General features: G+C 33.1%; 3 protein-coding genes across 4 annotated transcripts; all 3 read right to left on the bottom strand.

Moving 5' to 3' along the window:
• Nucleotides 1–600: 600 nt before the first annotated feature.
• Nucleotides 601–4,776, bottom strand: LOC133692712 (uncharacterized). Of its 2 annotated transcripts, none has more exons than XM_062113834.1 (7): nucleotides 4,331–4,776; nucleotides 2,871–3,578; nucleotides 1,653–2,280; nucleotides 1,450–1,550; nucleotides 1,256–1,345; nucleotides 1,054–1,175; nucleotides 601–947 (listed from the first exon to the last, which is right to left on the bottom strand). In XM_062113834.1, the coding sequence occupies exons 2-7, from the start codon at nucleotides 3,480–3,482 to the stop codon at nucleotides 818–820; spliced, it is 1,683 nt and encodes a 560-aa protein (XP_061969818.1). In that variant the 5' UTR covers nucleotides 3,483–3,578; nucleotides 4,331–4,776; the 3' UTR covers nucleotides 601–817. The 2 variants fall into 2 exon arrangements, with proteins under 2 accessions (XP_061969818.1, XP_061969816.1); XM_062113832.1 differs by having other exon boundaries at nucleotides 2,871–3,458.
• Nucleotides 4,777–11,103: 6,327 nt separating this feature from the next.
• LOC133691722 (putative pectinesterase/pectinesterase inhibitor 26) lies at nucleotides 11,104–11,826 on the bottom strand. Its single transcript, XM_062112329.1, has one exon. It carries the CDS (start codon nucleotides 11,824–11,826, stop codon nucleotides 11,104–11,106), a length of 723 nt encoding a protein of 240 aa, XP_061968313.1.
• Nucleotides 11,827–19,225: 7,399 nt separating this feature from the next.
• LOC133692106 (putative pectinesterase/pectinesterase inhibitor 26) lies at nucleotides 19,226–19,942 on the bottom strand. Its single transcript, XM_062112808.1, has one exon. It carries the CDS (start codon nucleotides 19,940–19,942, stop codon nucleotides 19,226–19,228), a length of 717 nt encoding a protein of 238 aa, XP_061968792.1.
• Nucleotides 19,943–20,283: the final 341 nt, after the last annotated feature.

Here is a 20,283-nt window from a genome sequence, read left to right as displayed (position 1 = left end):
CAAACTTTTGGGTTCGAACTCAAATCAATTCAATATGAAAATGATCAAAAAAAAAATTGGAGTTAGATAAAAAAGAAAAAAAATTGCTTTAAATGTTATGCCATGCAGCAAAAAGAAGAGTTTTTTTTTAGTGTTCCTCCATAAGAATTTATCTTGGGAGAGAACTATCAAAATCTTCTCTCTTTTTTCAGAAATATTTACCTAAGAGTAATAATAAAAAAAAAAGATAAAATATTCACTTAAAACTTACTAAAAATATAAAATAGAATATTTTTTTAGAAAATTTTAACTTCCTATTAGTTAAGACCCACTTAAAAAAACAACATACAAAAAAAAAATCATAACCCATAAAAAAATAATAAAAACATCTTCATTTAATTTTTTTTCCTATAATATAATAAAATAATTTCTCTCCTAAAAATAGAATCGCATTAGTTAGCGATCACCATTAAAATTCTCCTCTTCTTTGGGAGAAAGAAATTTCTCTCTACTCCAGTTGCGTTGGAAGGACTTCACCATCAAATGGGCCATGGAAAATCCGCTTGGTTTAACAAAAGAATATTTCGCCCTCAAGTAGTGGGACTTAAAAAGGTAGAGGAATTAATCAGTAACATCAATTTCATTATATTGCTCCGAGTAGCATCGTTTGCTTTCAATTGAAGACAAATTTCTATTAATCAATCCTTAAGCTATAGATGACAGCAGATGAACCACACATATCTGTATAATCATCCCTCTACACTGGAAAAAAAAATGCCCCCTTGTTATGTATTGAAATGAGCTGTGCAGAAACTTCTTTTAGCATCAGCAGTTGGTTTCAGGATGCCTCTTGCTCCATTGCCTTGTAGCACTGTAGACTGCAAAGCGGGAGCTTTGACTTGGAATCTCGATACTTGTACGGGTTAGTACAAGAAGGGCCTGCGCACTTCTCTCTTGGGGGAGGATAGCTGCATATGCAGAGAGAAAACTATCAGTAAACTATCGTTGACATAAGTTTGACCTGGTAATTTGGTGTTTTAGCATGAATTTTTAATTTGCAGAAGAAAATAAAACCTGTAGGGTTTAGAGTCGAAAATACTAGGGAGACCCATATCCTTGGGAAATGTCACAACAGTCCCTGTAGGACCCATGACCCATCTGATGGTGCTCGACATCTGGGCGTTGACAGCCTTCTCCTGAACATGAAAATGTGAGAAATTTTATTGCAGCTTTATATCAAGACAAAGCAGGAAGTTCATCAGACAACTGATAATACCTGTGCCAATTCTTCCAGACGCTTCTTCATTTTCTCTTCTCGCTTTTTCCGGCTGGAATCTTGACCAAGAATTTTTCTTATAGCCTCAGCCTACAAAATCAACCCCCCCAAAAAATAAGAAAAGACAAATGCTTGTTTACCTCTGTGGATCTCTCATATGCATATGGAATACAACTGCATAAACACAAACAAACCTCAGATTCCCTCGCAGCCTTCTCAACTTGCAATCTCCGCCTCTGAGCTGCCTCAGCTTTCTTTAATTGCTGCTCGACTTCTGTAAGTTTCTCCTTTTGCTCTGGAATGAACAAAAATGAGAAATACAAGGGAAAAGACTGCAATTAATTATGAAACTAGAGTTCTAACAGAGAAAAAACGCGTGGAAGTGATTAATTCTCACTTTTTGATGGTGCAGGTGGTAATCCATTTGGAAACTCAATTAAGTTAGTATCCGGAACAGAAGAGCCATCTTTGCTTGACTGAAGAGCCTGTTGACGCTTGGTTAAAGTCATCTCCCTCTTACCATCTGTCAATAACTCAATAGATTCCTTTTTCTGCTTCTTCTTACTACCTTCGAAATCACAATTAGATAATGATTCTTCTTCCTCATTATCTTCGTCCTCTGATGCTCGGTCTGATCTGGATATTTTCTTCCCATCTTTAACCAGCCTTGAAGCACCATTGTTTTCCAAGGTAGAAAGTTTCTGTTGCTTCTTACTTGATTCATCATCATCATCGCCATCATCTTCCTTATGTCTTGTTGGGACTTTTGACTTGAGTTTCTCTAGGTACCGAATCTCATCATCCTCATCATCATCATCACCATCCAGCACACGCCTCTTGGGGGCCCGCTTGCTCTTGCGAACTGGTTCAGGCTTATCACCTTGTTTCCCAGCAGTATTTTTGCTAGTCCCCACTGAACAATCCTCTTTCCCGAGACTAAAACCTCCTCCAGAGAATTCCTTCCAAGGGACTCCTTGCAAACCAGGCCTCTTTCCTGAAACAAAATGACCCTCCTCTAAATTCCCCTGCAATTGAACAATTTAAAATGGTGAGATTACAAGGGATTCTGACATTAATCAATAATGAGGATACTTAGTAGGTGAGATACTGAGATAATACACACTAATGAGGTTGTTATTGTTTCATAGAAGTAAGGACAAAAAGGGTGCCAAAAGAACCCCACATACAAATCTATGTGCACAAGCAGAAAATTAGCATCAACAACTGATCCAAAGAATGCAAGTATCAATCAAGATTTGGTCAAGTTACCATGCGAGTAGTTCTATAAAGATATGCAAACTCTACGTGGAAGTTCTTCATCTTATATACCTTTAAAAAACAATAGAAACCTTCCGGTGTACTATTACAAGTTCAGTAATTCAGTAATTTGTAAGTTCAATAAACATATAAACTTGAACCGCAGACACAGATAAGAACCTTCAGGTGCACAGTTAGGAGGTATGCACTTTTCCTAAGGTTATATAATAAGTAAGATAATTGAAATTTAAATTGTTATTCAGTCAAAGTGTATATACCAAAAAAATGCAATGCATGAATATGCATGCAACAATTAAGAGACTACAATATTTCACTCAAGTCAAAATGACAACAGTACCTGAAGACTAAGTTTCTGCCTTGACCTGGAAGTGTCTGAGAATCGAGGATTTTCTGTAGAAGACACACCGTTAGTTGTTGAGTTCGGATTAATTGTGCGTGCCACACCACCAACCTTACGCTTAACCTTTTTAACCTTGCTTTCGTTTCCTAAAGCATCTAAACTCACTCCAGACTGCTCTGAACTCCAACTTCCACCATTCCTTCCACTGTACATATTTGCAGTTCTAGGCTCCACATCCATGCATTCCTTCAGGTTGCTTGCGCTTCTCCAATTTGCAGGGGCAAGAACACCTTCACTAAAACGTTTATTGTTAATCACACTTTTCCCCGAGTTACTGTTATAAATCGCATTTTTGCTTTCAGTCCTAGTAGCTGGAAAAACCCTGCAGACAGATTGATTAAGATTGAATTCTTTCCTCCTAGAATTGTCAGCATTCTTATAGCCTGAACCCTTGTTCCCGTCATCTGATGGTGGTGACAGCGATAATGATGAATAATCATGATTGTCTGTAAATGTCTGGGAATCCTTGGGCCTGCGAGAAATATGACTCCTCTTCTTTCTTATAGCACTTCCCATGGTATCAAACTGCGCAAGACCCAAAACTTCCATATGGTGAAAAATTATTCAGTCCTTTGCTGCTTCACACAGATAACGAGATAGAGCAAAGTCAAAGTAACCAAAAATTCCAAAGATGGTTTGTTAACCCTACATCAAAGACATACAAAAGCCAAAGAAATTATATTGGATAAACCCTGAAAAAGAACTAACACGTATATTAATTTCACATTGCATTAGAATAACCATGAGAATGAAGAACTGATACAAGAGGGAATAGACGTGTAAAGCATTCAACGCACAGCATCCAGGGAATTCATTACAAAACGAAAGATACAATAATACATCATGGAACTAAAGCCAACTAAAGTAAGCAGAATTCAAAGATAGAATGGAAAAACCACACCCATTACTGGCAACGACACAGTCTGGTTACATCAAGCTCAACAATGTAAACATCAAAGAACCCAAAACCCAGTAACATAAAACCTCAGAAGATAAGCAGATATCAGATAAAGCACCAAATAACTCAATAGTGGAAACTCCATTAGAAAAAATGTAAAAAATTTAACCATATAGGAAATCAAAACCCAGCCAATTGAAAACCTGAACGAATTGGTGTGACATCAAATCAAGCGAAAGGACCCATCAATAAAAACAGTCGACACCATAGAAGCAGCTGAACCCGTATCAATCAAAGAAAACGCCCAGTTGTAAACCAAAAAGAACCCCAAATGACAACACTAAACTCAATTCTCATGAATCCTAACCAGAGGCTAAACACACTAAAAAATATTACAAATCAATCAATACAAGCAGAAAAACAAACAATACAACCATGCATTGATCGGTCATCACAAACAAATAAAACCCATAAAAGAGAAGAGAACAAAGACCCTTACCGGAGAAGAAAGGAGGCGCAGGGAGAAAAAAGCGAAGAGAAGAGAAGAGAAGACCAGAATAAAAAAAGAGAGAGAAGAGAGAAATAAAAGAGGTAGAAAGACTTGGTGGTCTTTGGTAAAGGTTATAATAAGTATAGAGAGAAAAGGAAAACTAGGGCTAGAGAAAGAAGAATGAGAGAGGTAACGTATTAGAGAAGGACTAGGACTTGTAATAATCTCCTTCTTGTTCTCCATTTTTTGGCTATTGCCACACCACCCGCCCGCACTCTGTTCTCTTTAGCCCAAGCCCTCTTTTGCTGCTGTTGTTGTTGTTGGTGTTTTTGAATCGGTCGCTTGACTCGGTTGATCCAAATGGACGAGGGATATACGCAATTTCTCTCTCCCTTCTCTCCCTTTCTGTCTCTCTCGTGTCTTTCTTTTTATTTCCCTCCTCTCCTACCGCGGTTATTCCACTGCAAGTTTATGCGCAGGTTAAGGCCCTGCGCACCGCACCCGCATGCTTACACGTTTTTGTCACGTGGCTGGTATTAATGGCACCCCCTTTTTTTTTTGTTTTTTTGTTTTCTATTGTTCTTTTAGAATGATACTTATTTTGTTTCTGTTTGACAAGGAAATTGACAGGGGCCTTTTGGTATATTTCTCAAAAAACTGAATGTCAAAACTGGGGCCGTTCAAACACTGAGTAATGTTATAATTATTTGGAAAACTGAAATCAGAAAAAAAAAAGAACTATATTTTTTATTTTGTTCAAATACAATACCTTTTTATTTAAACAATTAATTTTTCATTTTTTAAAATTTGCATTGAGTTTGAAAAAAAAACATTTTAGAGCTTCTTTACAGTTTTCTAATACAAGATTCTTTTTAAAAAATAAAAAAATACGAGCAATATAATTTTTCTCTTTTATATACAAGCATTTTTTAACAATGAAAGAAATCAAGATTATTTTTTATATATATTTTCATATTTATTTAGTATCATAAATTTAATTCTTATTATAAATCTGAAGATTTTTTTTACTAACAATATAACTTTTTCTTACACCGCTCTCTCACGAGAGTTGAGCTACAATCGCGTCCGACAGCTGGTTAAGATTGGATCCAATATCCTTCGGGGTGGCTCGAGCCTCGTACCGTCGTACGTGTCTCAGATGCTGTGGGTCCGACTTGAAACCAAGTCGAAGACAACAACTTCATGATCAAAGTCAAGACTTGTGGTCAGCCGCACTGGGATCGAGGCGGACTGAATAAGGATTAGGTTCATAACTACCCAAGTTCAAATAACTCGAGTATCTGATAATAATGCATTTTCTTAAAACACGAATGCCAAGGACATTTGAATTTTTTACTAGATCCTATATTATTCTTACAATAAAAAAAAAACAAAAACATTTGGGAAATCACTAGCTAATTTACTTGTGGTATGCTGTGCGATGAATATTTTTTTAATAAAAAAAATGAATACATGGACTTTTTGAAAACATTTTTTTATATAAAAAAATTATAAATGTAGATTAAAAATTGTATGCATACATCTAACTAAATAAATTAAAATTTATTTAATTTAAATAGTAAAGAAAAATTATAAACAAAAACTAAAAATAAAATTGAAAAAAATAAAGAAATGAATGTAAATCAAAATACTTGATTTTGCAACACAGGTTATTTACCTGATTGTATTTAATAAAAATTTTTAATAAATAATTTTTTTATTAAATCAAATGATAATAGAAATACACAAACACGTAAAACAAATTGAAAAAAAAATAGAAGAAATTTTTTTTTATTCAAAACTGCACATATTAGATATTTTTAAAAATAAAAATAAAATTCATCTATATAAAAAAAAACAATTTATAAATGAATCAGAATAATCTTTTCAAAAATTAAATATATATAAAATAAAAAAAAAAACTCTATTTATAAAAGGCTAAACAAGCAAAATAAAAAAATGATAGAGGTATATTAATTGAAATATAATTTTTTAAAAAAATAAAAAACTATCACCTTAAAAAGAAAAGAAAAGAAAAGAAAGAGGCCCCACGTTGCTAGGCCTAGTAAGCTAGGTAAGCACGTTAGACCCATTTAGTAAAACCTGCACATTGGCCCTTAATTTTTTTAAAATTGATGGGCCCTAAATTGTTTTTTAAAAAATAATAATTCAGACAACACATCGTTCGATTTCCCTATATTTTGACCATTATAGAGCCTAAAAAATCTAGGTTCATATTTTTTTGCTCAGAAACTCATTTTTCAACCTTTATTTTATTCAAAACACCTATAACAGAACCTATAAATCTCAACAGACCTATAGACAACCTTAAAAAACTAAAAAACCACATAAAAACCCAAAATAAAAATTTTTCTCGAGTTTAGATATGATTTTTTTATATAAAATTTCAAGGTGAAAAACACCTATGCGGGACTTTCCTAACCAAATGGAACATATTGACACCAATATCGATCATTTTGGTAGTCGAAATAGATGTCAACACTAATATTTTTTCTTTACCACTGAAATTTGATGATCTTTCTCTCTTATCTCTCAAACCAAAAACTAAAAAATAACAAAAATAAACTTTTGTATCAAAATTGAATTGCAAAATCATTGAGGGACCCAAGAGGTATAATCTAATAAAGTTTAAAGACTAATTTAAATTTTTTGTGAGAACTTTAAAATCATCACCCATTTATAGCGTTTTTTCTACTTTAGTCCTTTGTCTTTCAATTTTATTCTTAGTCAATAATTTTGATTCAATTGTTCATTAATTTGGCCCTAAAAAGATGCAATCACACACAAAAAAACATTTGAGGACCAAAATAAAAAAATATAAAATTTTGAACAATGAGTCCATAAAAGAAATATGAAAACGTGAATAGTGATTTTATGCAGATTGTTTTACCCACAACATTTATAGTTTTGTTAATTGTTCACATAGGCACAAAATTATTGTAGATTATAAAGATAATTGGCTGATCTTTTAGTCCAAGTAATCTGATTCATTCTCCATGGTCAAGGTATCTAGTGACTTGATATGGAAAACTCGGAGGGTTAGTAAGTGGTAGTGGTTGATGCTTGTTAAGCCAGGTGATAATTAACTATGGTAGTTGCAGGTGGTGCTTGGTAAGCCAGGTAACTGGTAACCGGTAGCTGGTAGTTGTAAAAGATTCTATTTGATGGGTATAAAGACTCTTTGATGGCAAAATTATTAATTTTGTAGAGAGAAATGATGCAATGATATTTTAGAGAGATAGACTCTGAAAATATGTATGCTAAAAATGTTAAGAATTAAGAGATTGTGCACCTTTTTTTTAGATCTCATGGTGTATTTATAGCTCATGAATCTTGTCATTTTGTGGAGAGGAGAGACTGAAGTGTAATTTTATCTTTGTGATATTTTGAGTTGTATTATACACAAAATAATATATATTAAATTGATATAAAATACCGAGGGACCTGCACGTGGTTCAGAAAATTTTTTTATGGTGAGTGTTGGGCTTGGGTAAGGTGCCTGAGCCCATTAGAGGTGAAACCGGATCTGGGCGAGCTTCTTGAACCCAAACATGCTGGGCTCGGGCGTGACAGCTTGAGTCCACGAGGACCTTAGGATGCATGCCCAGTAAATTGAATAGGCATACATGCACTCGATGAATGCCCATTGCACCGCATAACATCCATATATGGAGCATGGGCTCAGACTACTTATCCAAGCCCCTGTTCCTGGTGTGTGGGCTTGAGCTATTATACCCGAGTCAATATTTCTTAGATATTTTTTAGTTTTTTTTTTAAGATGATTTTTTTAAGCCTATTTTAAATGTTTTTTTTATTCATTTATTTGGATCAATCTATTCATTTATTTGGATCAATCCAGAATAAATAGAGACAAATTTCAACAAGATTAACCTGTAATCATCGAAAAAAGGTTAACTATATATTAAGCTCGTTAATGGAAGGGATTTTTTTTTTAAGAAATACAATGAGCTCATTATCATTACCATTAAATGTGATATTTAGGTTTTTGTTTACTTTTTTTAAAAATATATTTTTTAATATTTATTCTAAAATAATTTTCCATGAAAAGTAAGGAAAATATTTATTAAATTCAAGAATTTCAAATGTTTGGGTTAAAATATTAAATAGAAAATTATTAAATAAATAACCATAAAATATTAGGTGAATATGAAAAACAATTATATTGATGTTTCGAGAAGATTAAAGAGTTAAAAATACGTGTTTTGAAGAAAACAATTTTCACGTTTAGTTAATAAACACGTTTTCTTTAATTTTCTAGTTCTTAGAATTAAAAAAAAATTGAAAAGTTTTCAACAATTAAAATTTATTGGTTTCAAAATATACCTTAGACATGCATGAAAGCAATGAGAAAGCAAGCCAAGAAATTACAAGTCCAAACATAGTTGTGTTTGGCCTACCTCATAAATCCAATTTTTTTAAAAAAATCTGACTTTTCCGAACCTTCTCATTTCTCCCGAAGGAAAAATGATTCCTTAGTTTAATCCGAGGAATCTTACTATGTAAATATTTGATATTAGTAAGAATATACCCTCACTGTTTACAAAATATATCTTGAAATTAAATATCATTAACTTAATTTATTATTACCTTACATGACTTGATATAAACAAAAAGTAACCAGAATCCAGAGAAAGAATTAGATTTATTATTAAAAAAAAACTTTATAATAAACTTTGGTTAAACACATACCAGCGCACCACCAAGATTGATTTTCTTCCTGGGAGCTAAACTTGAATGCTACAGCCTTCTTAACTTATCTTAGCATTCCAGTGTTGAGATTGTCAAATATTTCACACCCCAAAACTTCCTATGGATACCAGGGCTGCATGCGTTAAAAATTAACCTTGTAGTTTTTTTAAAATAAACCTTAGTATTCTTGATTCCATCAAGCTGAGTTTTAGCTTTCTATTTCTGGATTGTGATCTTGAGGCATTTGTGATGATATATCTGAGTGTTCTACTGTTTGGTTTCGCTTTTTTCAGATTTTAGGTTGATGGGAAACGGCTTCAATTCACTTTCAAATCGTGTTGGTTTCTGATAAGATCATGAAGGAACATATTGGATTGGAGCTTCGATTTGTTTGTTATTAGCCAAAGGAAGAGTAAGAACATTTGCATTAGCAATTCAATCGAGAAAAACTGTGATTTTTAAGAAATTTGCTCGATACTGTTCTTGTCGTAGTACTAAGTTTGCTCAGGGACCGCTAAATGAATTACATTACAAAGGTTCGAGTAATGGATAGGATTCTTCATTTATAGAAATGGGATTTTTCATGATATATAGTTCTCAATCACCGGTCCATTTCTACAAAATTTAATAAAGTGTGGGGACATTGTTGATAAATCTAACTAATACTTTTAGTTCTGTATTCCTAGCTAGATTGTCGGTTTGGTTTCTTTTCCAGACAAGAAAAGACATGCATGCAAACTGGTGTTTATGTTGAAAATCTCAGAGCATGTATTTACAATAATGAAAGATGTGACTCGACTCCTGATAAAAGGTTTGATTTCAATTTTCTTCTGCTATGAAGAATAATGAGAGTGCCCGTGATGTAAAATATTTGAGAATGTGTTTGGCTGTTGTTATTATCATCATTCTTGTTCTCTTGGAACAATATTATGTTATATGCGTAAAAGATTTTATGTGTTTTACGTCAAAAAAATTATTTTAATTCAAAATTTTAAAATATAATATATATTATTTTGTAATACATTTTTTTTAAGTAAAATCCTTTAGAACTTAAAATTTATACAAATTCATATCACCTTGTACTTAATTTTTATCAAATTAATAAAGATGATGTGATTTAAACTTGTGATTACTAAGTCATTAAAGTTTTGGTATCATATTAAAAAAACTATTTTAACCCAATAACTTAAACTGTTAGATAAAATCTCAAGATATAATTTATATTATTTTATGATATTATATAATGCTTTTCTTTAATTTTTTTACTTATTATAAAAGCCTGTGAGCAACTTATTGACAACATGTTCTCATTGAAAACTCTTTTGACATTTAAATTGTTGATGAAATTATTGTCTAAACACCGATGGAACATTCTATTAATGTTTTTCAAAATTTTCAGAAATGTACAATTGACTGGTAATAAATTTTTATATATATGGTTTTCCTTTTAATACTTATTTATATAGTATTTATGGTGGTAGTTTGTATGGTTAAGATTTAGTTATTTTTTAGGGAAATGGTTTATTTTAATTGGGAAGAAATTAATATTTTTATAATTTTATAAAGAGTTTATTCTCTTTTTCTGACTACTTGGCCTAAACAACTAGTCGTTTAATTAATGCGTTAGCTATCTTTGATCTTTTTCTTCCGAGTATCTTGCACTAGTTTTCCTCTTCATTATTCTCATATATCAACAGAAAAAGTCTTGTGCCTAGTAACGCTTTTAATAATCAAGGAACACCCTCAGTTTTGGAAAATTAATCCCCCGTGAAACAAAAAGAAGAGCAACCAACGAGAAATCAAATAATCAATAAGAAAAAGAATTTTCTTGGATTGTCAAAAGTTAAAAGACAGAAAAGTTGCAGGTATCAGTAAGAAGGATCGGAGTAATCGATGCATAAGACCTCGATGAAATTAATGCATGCTTCCTCACGATACTATCCAATATTCTCGGCACAAAACATGCACACACACACATATATATATATATATATATATGGCAAGACAACAAAAACAAAAGAGTCTCCCTCCCATATGATATCATGGGCTTTCTAAATTATTGTAACTCCTGGGACCAATATAGAAATCGATATGCTAATGCTACCCAGCTTATCCAAACGATCATTAATCTCCGCCAAAGGAGAAGCAATTTCACCTTGCTCAGTAAAGGCATCCTTGCATGTTTCAGCATATCCTATGACGCCATTAAGCAATTGAACCAGACTGTCCATGTCGTTAGAGGAAATTGCAGTCAAAGCTTGATCGAGGTCGGTAATTCCAAGGTCAAATACTTCTAGGCATACGCTAAGGCAGTCCTTAACCACACCGTCTGTAGAAGGATCATTACTTAGTTTCGTGGCCATGGCTGTTGCTTGCTCATAGCCTTTGTGGAGAGTTTGTATTCCCATTTTAAGGACTGAAAGTGGTTCGACTGCACCGGTTAGAGAAGGGCCAAAGATGGCAAGACATTCTGCTTGGTGATCGGTCACGCCACATATTTTCTTCAGCGCGGCATTGTTGAATGGTGATGGCAATACGGAAGGAGAATGCGGTGCGTAATCAGGTAATGATGGGTAAGAAACCGGTGATTGTGATGGGGAGGAAACTGGCGGTAGGGATTGCATGAACGCTGAAGATGCGACATGCAAGGCCATTCCTAGGGGACCGTGGCTATCGTCATTGCTGGCATTGCGAGGGATGCAAATGGCCTCAGCAAAGAACAAGAGAAGAGGAGAGAAGATAAGGAGGAGGAGGATAGACTTGTTGAACTCCATAACCTTGAATCTCTTGACAGAGAGAAGAAATGAAGAGACAAGATTAAATAAGTGATTGGACAATGGGACATATCAAGTATTTATGGGATCTCTAGGGGGGTGAAAAGGTTGATCCCAAAAAATAGGATTGCGGGCAGATTTTGCAAATACTCTAAAATACTCCGGACTGTCGGTTTTGCATTTATGTTCTGGAAATCAACACATCAACGATGGCCAGCTTGGTTTTCCAGGAATAGTTTCATAAAGGGCATAGCGTCAAGGATAACAACAGAGAGCTTCATCCTTCTTTTTCCTTATTTTAACCTGACGAAAAAATATTGACTCTTCCTTTCGGTTTTCCAGCCAGGCCAGAAATTCGCGTTCTAACACGATGTCTAGCTCTTCCTTGTTGTATCCAGGCAGTAGCCAGAAATTGGTGTTCCAATTCCTTTTCCATTAGACCAAATTCATAAACGTTGCAGCTATCATCCACTTGGTCTGTGGTTGGACTTCAGACAACAGGATACTGATATCTGGTGGCTTAATTTTTGAAGAAACGATCAGTTACCATTAACCATGTCATGAATTACACATCAAGAGTAACTTATTCACATTTTCATATAAAATGCTCATTTCACCGAGACCAATTTTCTTTCTCTTTGCTTTTTTCAGTTGATATTCTTAGGCCCCGTTTGTTTGCTGAAAAGTAGTTTTATTTTGAAAAGTGAATTTCGGGGAAAGTGAATTCCGGAAAAGTATTTTCCGATATTTGGTAGTGTAATAGAAAATAAGTTGGAAAACACTTTCCAGTGTTTGGTTATGTTATGGAAAATGAGCTGGAAAATAACTTATTAATGTTTTATTTTTTTCAAGCTTATTAAAATAATGAGGAACAAATCTTACAAATTAAAAAGTTGAATGAGAATGAAATTGAAAAAAAATATAATTTCATAAATTATCTCTGATAAAATAAATAATAATCAAAATAATAGAGATCAAATAAAAAATAAAAAAAATTAAAAGATGAAGAAATATTTGAAATAATAATAATTAACATTTTATAAATTATTTCAAATAAAATAAATAACAATCAAAAGAATGAGAACCAAATTTGATAGATAAAAAATTTCAATAAAAAAATGATAAGGAAAAAAGCAAATAGCAATTATAAAAATAAGAACCAAAGTTAATATAAAAATTAAATTTTAAGAGATGAAATTAAAAAATAAATATTCAAAACAAAATATATATAGCAATCAAAAGTTTGAGGATCAAATTTGATATAATAAGCAAATAATAATATTTATAATTTTTTCACAACTAGAAAGTATTTTTCGTTGACCAACTTTCCTAATGGCAAATAAACATATGAAAGTTTGAAAAGTGTTTACCCGAAAATTACTTTTCGGAAAAGAAACACAGCCAAAAAGAAAAATATTTTTCTAAAAACCAAGTCAAATTTTTCTTTGACTGAAAATTGTTTTCCGTTGATCGGAAAATATTTTTCTTTAACTGAAAAGTATTTTTTATTAACTATTTTTAATAATAACAAATAAATATAAAAAAATTTAAAAAATAATATTCTAAAAACAACTTTTTAAAAAACAAACATGCCCTTAAGTTGAGGGGATTCTACGACTTGAAGGTGCAGGGAAGCAGGCCTCATACCTATTGAGGAGATGATAAATACAAGTACGTGCGCGGCGTAGGCTAAAATGAAAAGGGGGTGGAATAATCTACGACCTGTCTCAGACTAGTGCAATTTATGGTATGGCTCTTTTCCCCCCCCCCTTCTTGGTGCAAGATCATATGATTCTTATCTCATTGGATTAAGAGCAATGACTCCATAAGCAATATTGTCCATCATATTCTTAGGTTATTAAGCGAATTTCGTTCTCCAAGTGGCTTGATTTGATTGGTATGATGCAGAGAAAATTGATACAATGAACTACCCCATATGAAATCCTATACTCATTTTTGGTTTGGTTCTTGGTATATGAAAGAATTAATTTTATTTCTCTGTGGCCGGGAATAGTAGCTTGCTAGCCGATTTTGATTGTGATGCAAACGGAAGCTAACACATATAAATTTCGATGAAGAAAAATATTGTAGATTTGAATCCTAAATTTTATTTTTTTGAAAATTTAGTATATTATGTATATCTTTTCAAGAAATTTATAAGACTTTTAAATAGGCTAAAAAACCTATATCTACAAGAAAATAATTTAAAATCCGAAGATATTATAAAAATTAAAATATAATCTGAAAATAAAAAATTCAAAATATTTAGAAAAAATAACAAAATTAGTACATACAACAATTTTTTTTATCTAATTCTGAGAGATTTATCAGTCCGATAAACAACATAGTGGCTTTAAATGTGAAAATTATTTGTGGAATCACTTGAAAAAGTTTAAGCTTAATATAATAATCGGGTCGATCTCTTGTTATCATAATTTTAAGGTGTTAGCCTAGTCTGGTATGACTAGTTTTCTTTTTGGATCTAAATATATCCCGTTAATTTATAAAAATATTTATTAAGCTATTCATGTAATCTAACTGAGTTAGATTTTCATTTAAAAATATCAAATTTTTATCTGAATACTTAAAATCTTTAGTTTTTACAGGCTAAATTGCATCATCTTGAATATAAACTATAAACACATGTTAGGGCAATTATGTTAAATATTAAGGGGAAGAAAAATAAAAATATACATGAGTCAGCTATTACACTAGTGAAACTAATCATTAGTTACCATATCACGGTAATTATCTAATGACTCAAAACTTCTAAAATATTTTTATTTATTTATTTATTTATTTATATAGTAATATTATTAGATTATTGCTTATGTTATATTATGGGTTGGATCAATTTTTTTAATGTAAAAAAATATTCATGTTTTTTAGTAAAAGAAAATTAAATTATATAAGAATTGATCTGATATAACCTAGATGACTTAACAGATTTAAAGATAATCCAAACAACTGATAAAAATATAGTTTCTTAAAAAATCAAGATATGTTTTTTTTTAAATAAAACGACAACATATTAGATCAACTCAGATCAACTTGTCAAATTTACTACTCGGGTCATGAGATCTTAATAACTTTATAAAAAGCAAATATAAAAAAATTATTAAACTTAATTATCAATCAACCTAATGTTGAATGATAAAACTAGAAAGAAAATTCAACTAAAAAATAAGTCAAGTCAAAATACCAAACATATGTCATAAGAACAAGATAATCTCATAAAAAGTAAATAAAAAAAAATTATGAAACTCAATTCTCAATCAATCCAATATTTAAGGGTGAAATTAAAAAAAAATCACTTGATTCAACCAACCAAACCTGTGATCCGGGTTAACAAGGATAACCTTATAGAATGCAAACTGAAAGAAATTATGAAGTCTAATTCTCAACCAATCTAATATTGAATAATAAAATTAAAAAAAATCAACAAAAAATGACAAAAAGAAGTTGATACAACTGGCCTAACTTACGACCTAGGTCATATAATAACCCCATAGAAAGAAAGAAAAAAATATAAACCTCAATTCCCAATTAATCAAATTTTGAATGATTAAATTGATAAAAAAATAAGAAAAAAAATAATCTAAGTCAACCTAGGTTTACTTGCAAAACCTAGGTCAGAAGACTGAAATAACACTATAGAAAGTAAATAAAAAATAATTAAAAATGGATAAAAAATGAATCGATTCAACATAGCTATCCCGTAAAACTCATGATCCGGGTTATGAAATCAAAATAACTTAGAAAAAAATAAAAAAATTATAAAGTCTGATTTCCAATAAACTTAATGTCGAAAGATAAAATTGAATAAAACATTAAATAAGGAATGAAAAAAAAAATGACTCGAGTCAACACAGCTAACTCGTAAAACTCGCGACTTGGATCATGAGATCGATATAACTCCTTAGAAAGCAAATTAAAATAAATTATGAAACTTTATACTCGGTAAACCCAATGTTAGAGGTTGAAATTAAAAAAAAATTAAAATTAAAAAAAATCCTTAGAAATTTTGATAACCGAAGTAAAAAAGTAATTTTAATGTTCTTTACTATAGTAAAAAGCCAAGGCTTTTAGTATATGTTTAGATTTTCTAGTGACTTTAGAGATTTGGGGAAGGTGATTATGGAGAAACTTAATACTTACCGGGACTTAAACAAACAATACTATTATTTAATAATAATTATAGTTTGTGAAGGTAAGTAGTTGGCTTAATCCCATTAAATTTTACACATGTTTTATTTTGTATTTAATTTGCATCATTGCATGGTTTTACATGTAAAATAACTAGTAATCAAGTTTTGTGTTGAAGTTTATAGTAGAATTGTACAAAACAATAGAAGATTGCGACCATAAAATAAAAGACGAAACCATTTGGTAGGAAGAAGTTAAAGAAGATCCGGGTGTCAAAATCATTCACAAATGGGTTCTGTAGAAAGGAGTTATACAAATTGAAGGTAAGAATACCTTAAATCATCAGGTAAATCAATAAATCGATTGCGCACTTGTTATTAATATAAAGATCAAAGAGAAACATTTGGCCTTAATAATACAAGTGTCTCCTTCAATAAGAAAACTTAATGCTGCTGGTATTTGTGGGAAAGAGACTCTTGAGGCAGAGGAATAAAGAATGAAATGTTTAAAATTCCTATTTGTGACCAGTGATGGAGTCCCACATTCATATAGTATGTTACTGAAACATGTATGCTTCTTAGTTCTTGCATGACATGGGATTTCTCGATTATTTTTGAACTCCTAGGAGCAATATATAGTGATGTCCACGGTGATGCTAGCTAGCTTATCCATTTCTGATCAATCTCCTGCAATGGCGATTCTTCACCTTGCTCGAGAAAGGCGTCCCGACATGTTTCGGGATATGATGCTACGGCACCAAGCATTTGAGTCAATCTGTCCATGTCGTGACATGAAATTGCAGTCAAAGCATCACTGAGGTCAGCGATTCCAGAGTCAAAAGACTCTAGGCATATGTCAAGAGAGTCCCTGGTCATGGCTGATAAAGAGAGATCCTTGAGAGAGGAAATCAGTTGCAGTACAAGATGGAATTGAATGGTAGTGTAATTGGACTTGGTATAGAGCTTTTGATAGAGTCCAATTATAAAGTTTAGAGGATTTGTTTGGAGTCCTATCTCATTGGCGAAGATTTATGGGATTTTGTTAATGGAGATGATACTGCAGCTCATGAAAATAATGCTCAAAATGTTGATTCTCTCAAGTAGTGTACACAAGACAATGCTAAGGAAGAAGTTGTCTTGAAAAGGTCAATCTCTCATGCTTTGTTCGAGCATGTTCTTCGTTGCAAATTCGCAAGTGAAATTTGGCAAAGGTTATACAACAAAAAGGATGAGGCAAGGCTGCAAATGCTTGAAAATGAGCCAGCAAAACACTACTCAAGGTATTCTTTCAATCACCCAATACTTCTTGAAAATGAAAACCTTGTGCTAAAAAATTTGTTGATTCTGAGAAAGGTGAGAAATCTTCGAATAAAGAAGATTGGGAGAGTTGTTTCATTGCCAAAACAATAAAAAGTGGTGCTTCTATTGATTTTGAAAAATAATGGATCGTGGACACTGGTTGTGGTCACCATCTCACCGGGGATGCCTCCAAGTTCTCAAGTGTTCATTCCTTCTAAGGAAGTGATGGCATTGTCACGGAAAATAATTTAGTTCATCCTATGGAAAAAGGAAGGTATTGTTGTTATTGATGATATCCGAAGTAATTATATTACTCTTGAGAATGTGTAAAGAAAAAACTTTTCTCAGTGACTAATGTTGTAGATGCTTTAGCCCTCATGACGTGAAATTCTTGTGCAACATCAAAGTGTTAGAAGTTGATATTGTTCATCCTTGCAAGAGAATGGATGATTTATATATGTTATCATCTTCTTTATCTTAATTCTTATGCTGAGAAGACGTGTAGCCATCAAAATGCTTCTTTATGGCATACTCGTCTTAGAAATCTTAATGTGAGTAAACTGAGAGTTATGGTGCAGAAAAGTTACTAGAAGGACTTCCCAATCTATCCAGCTTTGGTGGGGTGAAATTTGCTAGGGTTGTCAAAATTAATCTCTCCCTAACGGTCCCTATGAGCTGATTCGATCCAAGCTTGGACTTGTTTTGAAAAAATATCTTTTAGGAGCCTAAATTAAAGATATATTTTTTTGAAGTTTCTGCTATTTAAGTTTTATAGTTTTCCTATGTTTAGTAGTTAAAGAGCCTTTTGGTTCTCGTAAGAGTTTGTTCTAGTTTCCTGGAGTCAGGAGTATTTATTTTCTAGTCTCTTTTATGTATTGTGAGAATGTGTGTTGGTTCTTCTCATGTTCTGTCAGCTTGTTTTCTTTTCTTGTGGTCTTGGGATAGTGTGACTTAAGTCTTTCTACAGTTTTTCTTACAGACTCGGCTGCCTGGTTAACTATTTTTGCATTTATGTATTACGGAGGTCATCAGTCATCGCATCAAGAATTTTCAGGTTGGTTTTTCCAATAATAGTTTCATAAAATGCAGAGCAGCTAAGGATGACAGCAAAGCTTTTCTTATTTTTTCCTTGCCTCTAAATGATGATTCGTTCTTCCTTGCTGTGAACAAGATAGCCAGAAATTGGCTTCCGAGTTTTTTGCCATGGCCAAATTCACAAACGTCGGCTAACCCCACTTGGTTTGTGGTCAGGTTTCAGGTAACAAGATACTGATACAATCGCGCGCTTGCTCCTGGAAATGGATTTCTAATAGTATACTCGGCTAGCTGGAATTGGATTATTGCTTTAGGAAAAGAACATTTTCTTTCTGTTTGGTCTTGGAAGTATTTTTATGTTACATTCTTGATAATCCATCCTTCTCTAGCCATCTAATTGGATCATAAGTAGAATAATGTAAGATCATTTCTGGGAATCTCTTAATGGCAAGTTAAGTTTTGCTTGTATCTTGATCTTTTATTTTCTCCCCCTACTTTTGTTTTCTTTGGCTACTGCCTGTGCACCCTCTTGTTTTTCCTCTTGATTATGTCAAGAGTTGGTTTGAAATGATCAAGAAACACAGTCAGCATTGCCATGAAGTATTGTCGAAGGCAACAAATTAAGTTGTTGCTTGCGAGTGTCCAGGTATTTCGAAGCTTCATTAAAGAAAGATAAAACAGTAGAACTTTTTTTTTTCTTGGTGGGGGAGAGAGGGAGGAGATTCAATGAAGGTGAGGAAACGATCAGGACGAGATTTATGCAGAAGACCAGTAAAAAATGTCGAGCAGCGCAATATTATTCTCAGTCAAAGAGGATTATTTTGAAACTATGAAGACATGTTAAAAGGCGTCACACATTACCGATCGAATATTCCTCTACACAAAGCATGATATACATGACAGAACAGCTAATGATTAATTTAATTCCATTGGAGAGATGCAGAAATGGCCAAGTTGATGCTAGCCAACTTATCCAGATGCTGACCCGTCTCTTTCAACGGTGATTCGAGGTCTGGTTGCTCGGCAAATGCTTCCTCACATGTGTTAGAATATGTTAAAGCGGCACTTAGCTTAGTGCTCAGGCTGCCTATGTCGTGAGCGGAAATTGCAGTCAAAGCATCATTGAGAACAGCGATTCCGCTATCAAAAGACTCAACGCATGTGTCAAGGGGGGCCTTAACCACTGCTGTTGTAGAGTGATCGTTGATTACTTTCGTGGCAACAGCCGTGGCCTCTTCAAAACTCTTTTGGAGAGCATGTATCCCGATTTTAAGGACTGAAATGGGATTGGTTTCGCCAGTTAGGAAAGGAGCAATGGTGGCAAGACATTCTGCTGGGTAACGGGTTACGTCACATATTTTCGTCAGTGCAGCATTGTTGGATAGTAATGGCAGTGTGGAGGATGAATGTACTGGAGAATCAGGCGGTGATCGGGAGGAAACTGGCGACGGAAATGGGGATCGAATGGTGGGGGAGACAACTGGAGGTGGCAATGGGGATCGGGTGGTTGCCGCAGATAAGGAAGACATGGCCGGCCCTAGGGCATCAGCAATCCCTGGAGCCCCAAAAATGGTCCCGGCCAAAAATGGGAGGAGAGAAGAGGAAATAAGGAGAAGGATGAACTTGTTAAGCTCCATTATCTTCTCGTCTCTTGCAAAATAGAGCAGAAATGGAGACACAATGTGAGGGCCGATGGGAGCAAAGGGACAGAAAGTACATATTTATGGGATCTTTAGAGGGAGTGAATGGGTTATCCAAGAAAATAGGATCACCATGCAAATTTTGCCAAAGCTCCAAGTTTGGTGTAACTATTTATATATTATATACATATATTAGTGGCCACGTCCTGGCAACCCAGAAATTAGGGTTCCTATTTCTTTTCCTAAACCAAATGCAAAGATCTGCAGCCATCGCCCATTTGGTTTTTGGTGGATTTCAGATAACAAGACAATAATTTGTCGATGCTAAATATATCAGA

The sequence above is a fragment of the Populus nigra genome, chromosome 4, assembly GCF_951802175.1.
Source record: "Populus nigra chromosome 4, ddPopNigr1.1, whole genome shotgun sequence".
Lineage (NCBI taxonomy): Eukaryota > Viridiplantae > Streptophyta > Magnoliopsida > Malpighiales > Salicaceae > Populus > Populus nigra.
This window is presented reverse-complemented; position numbering and strand designations above follow the sequence as displayed.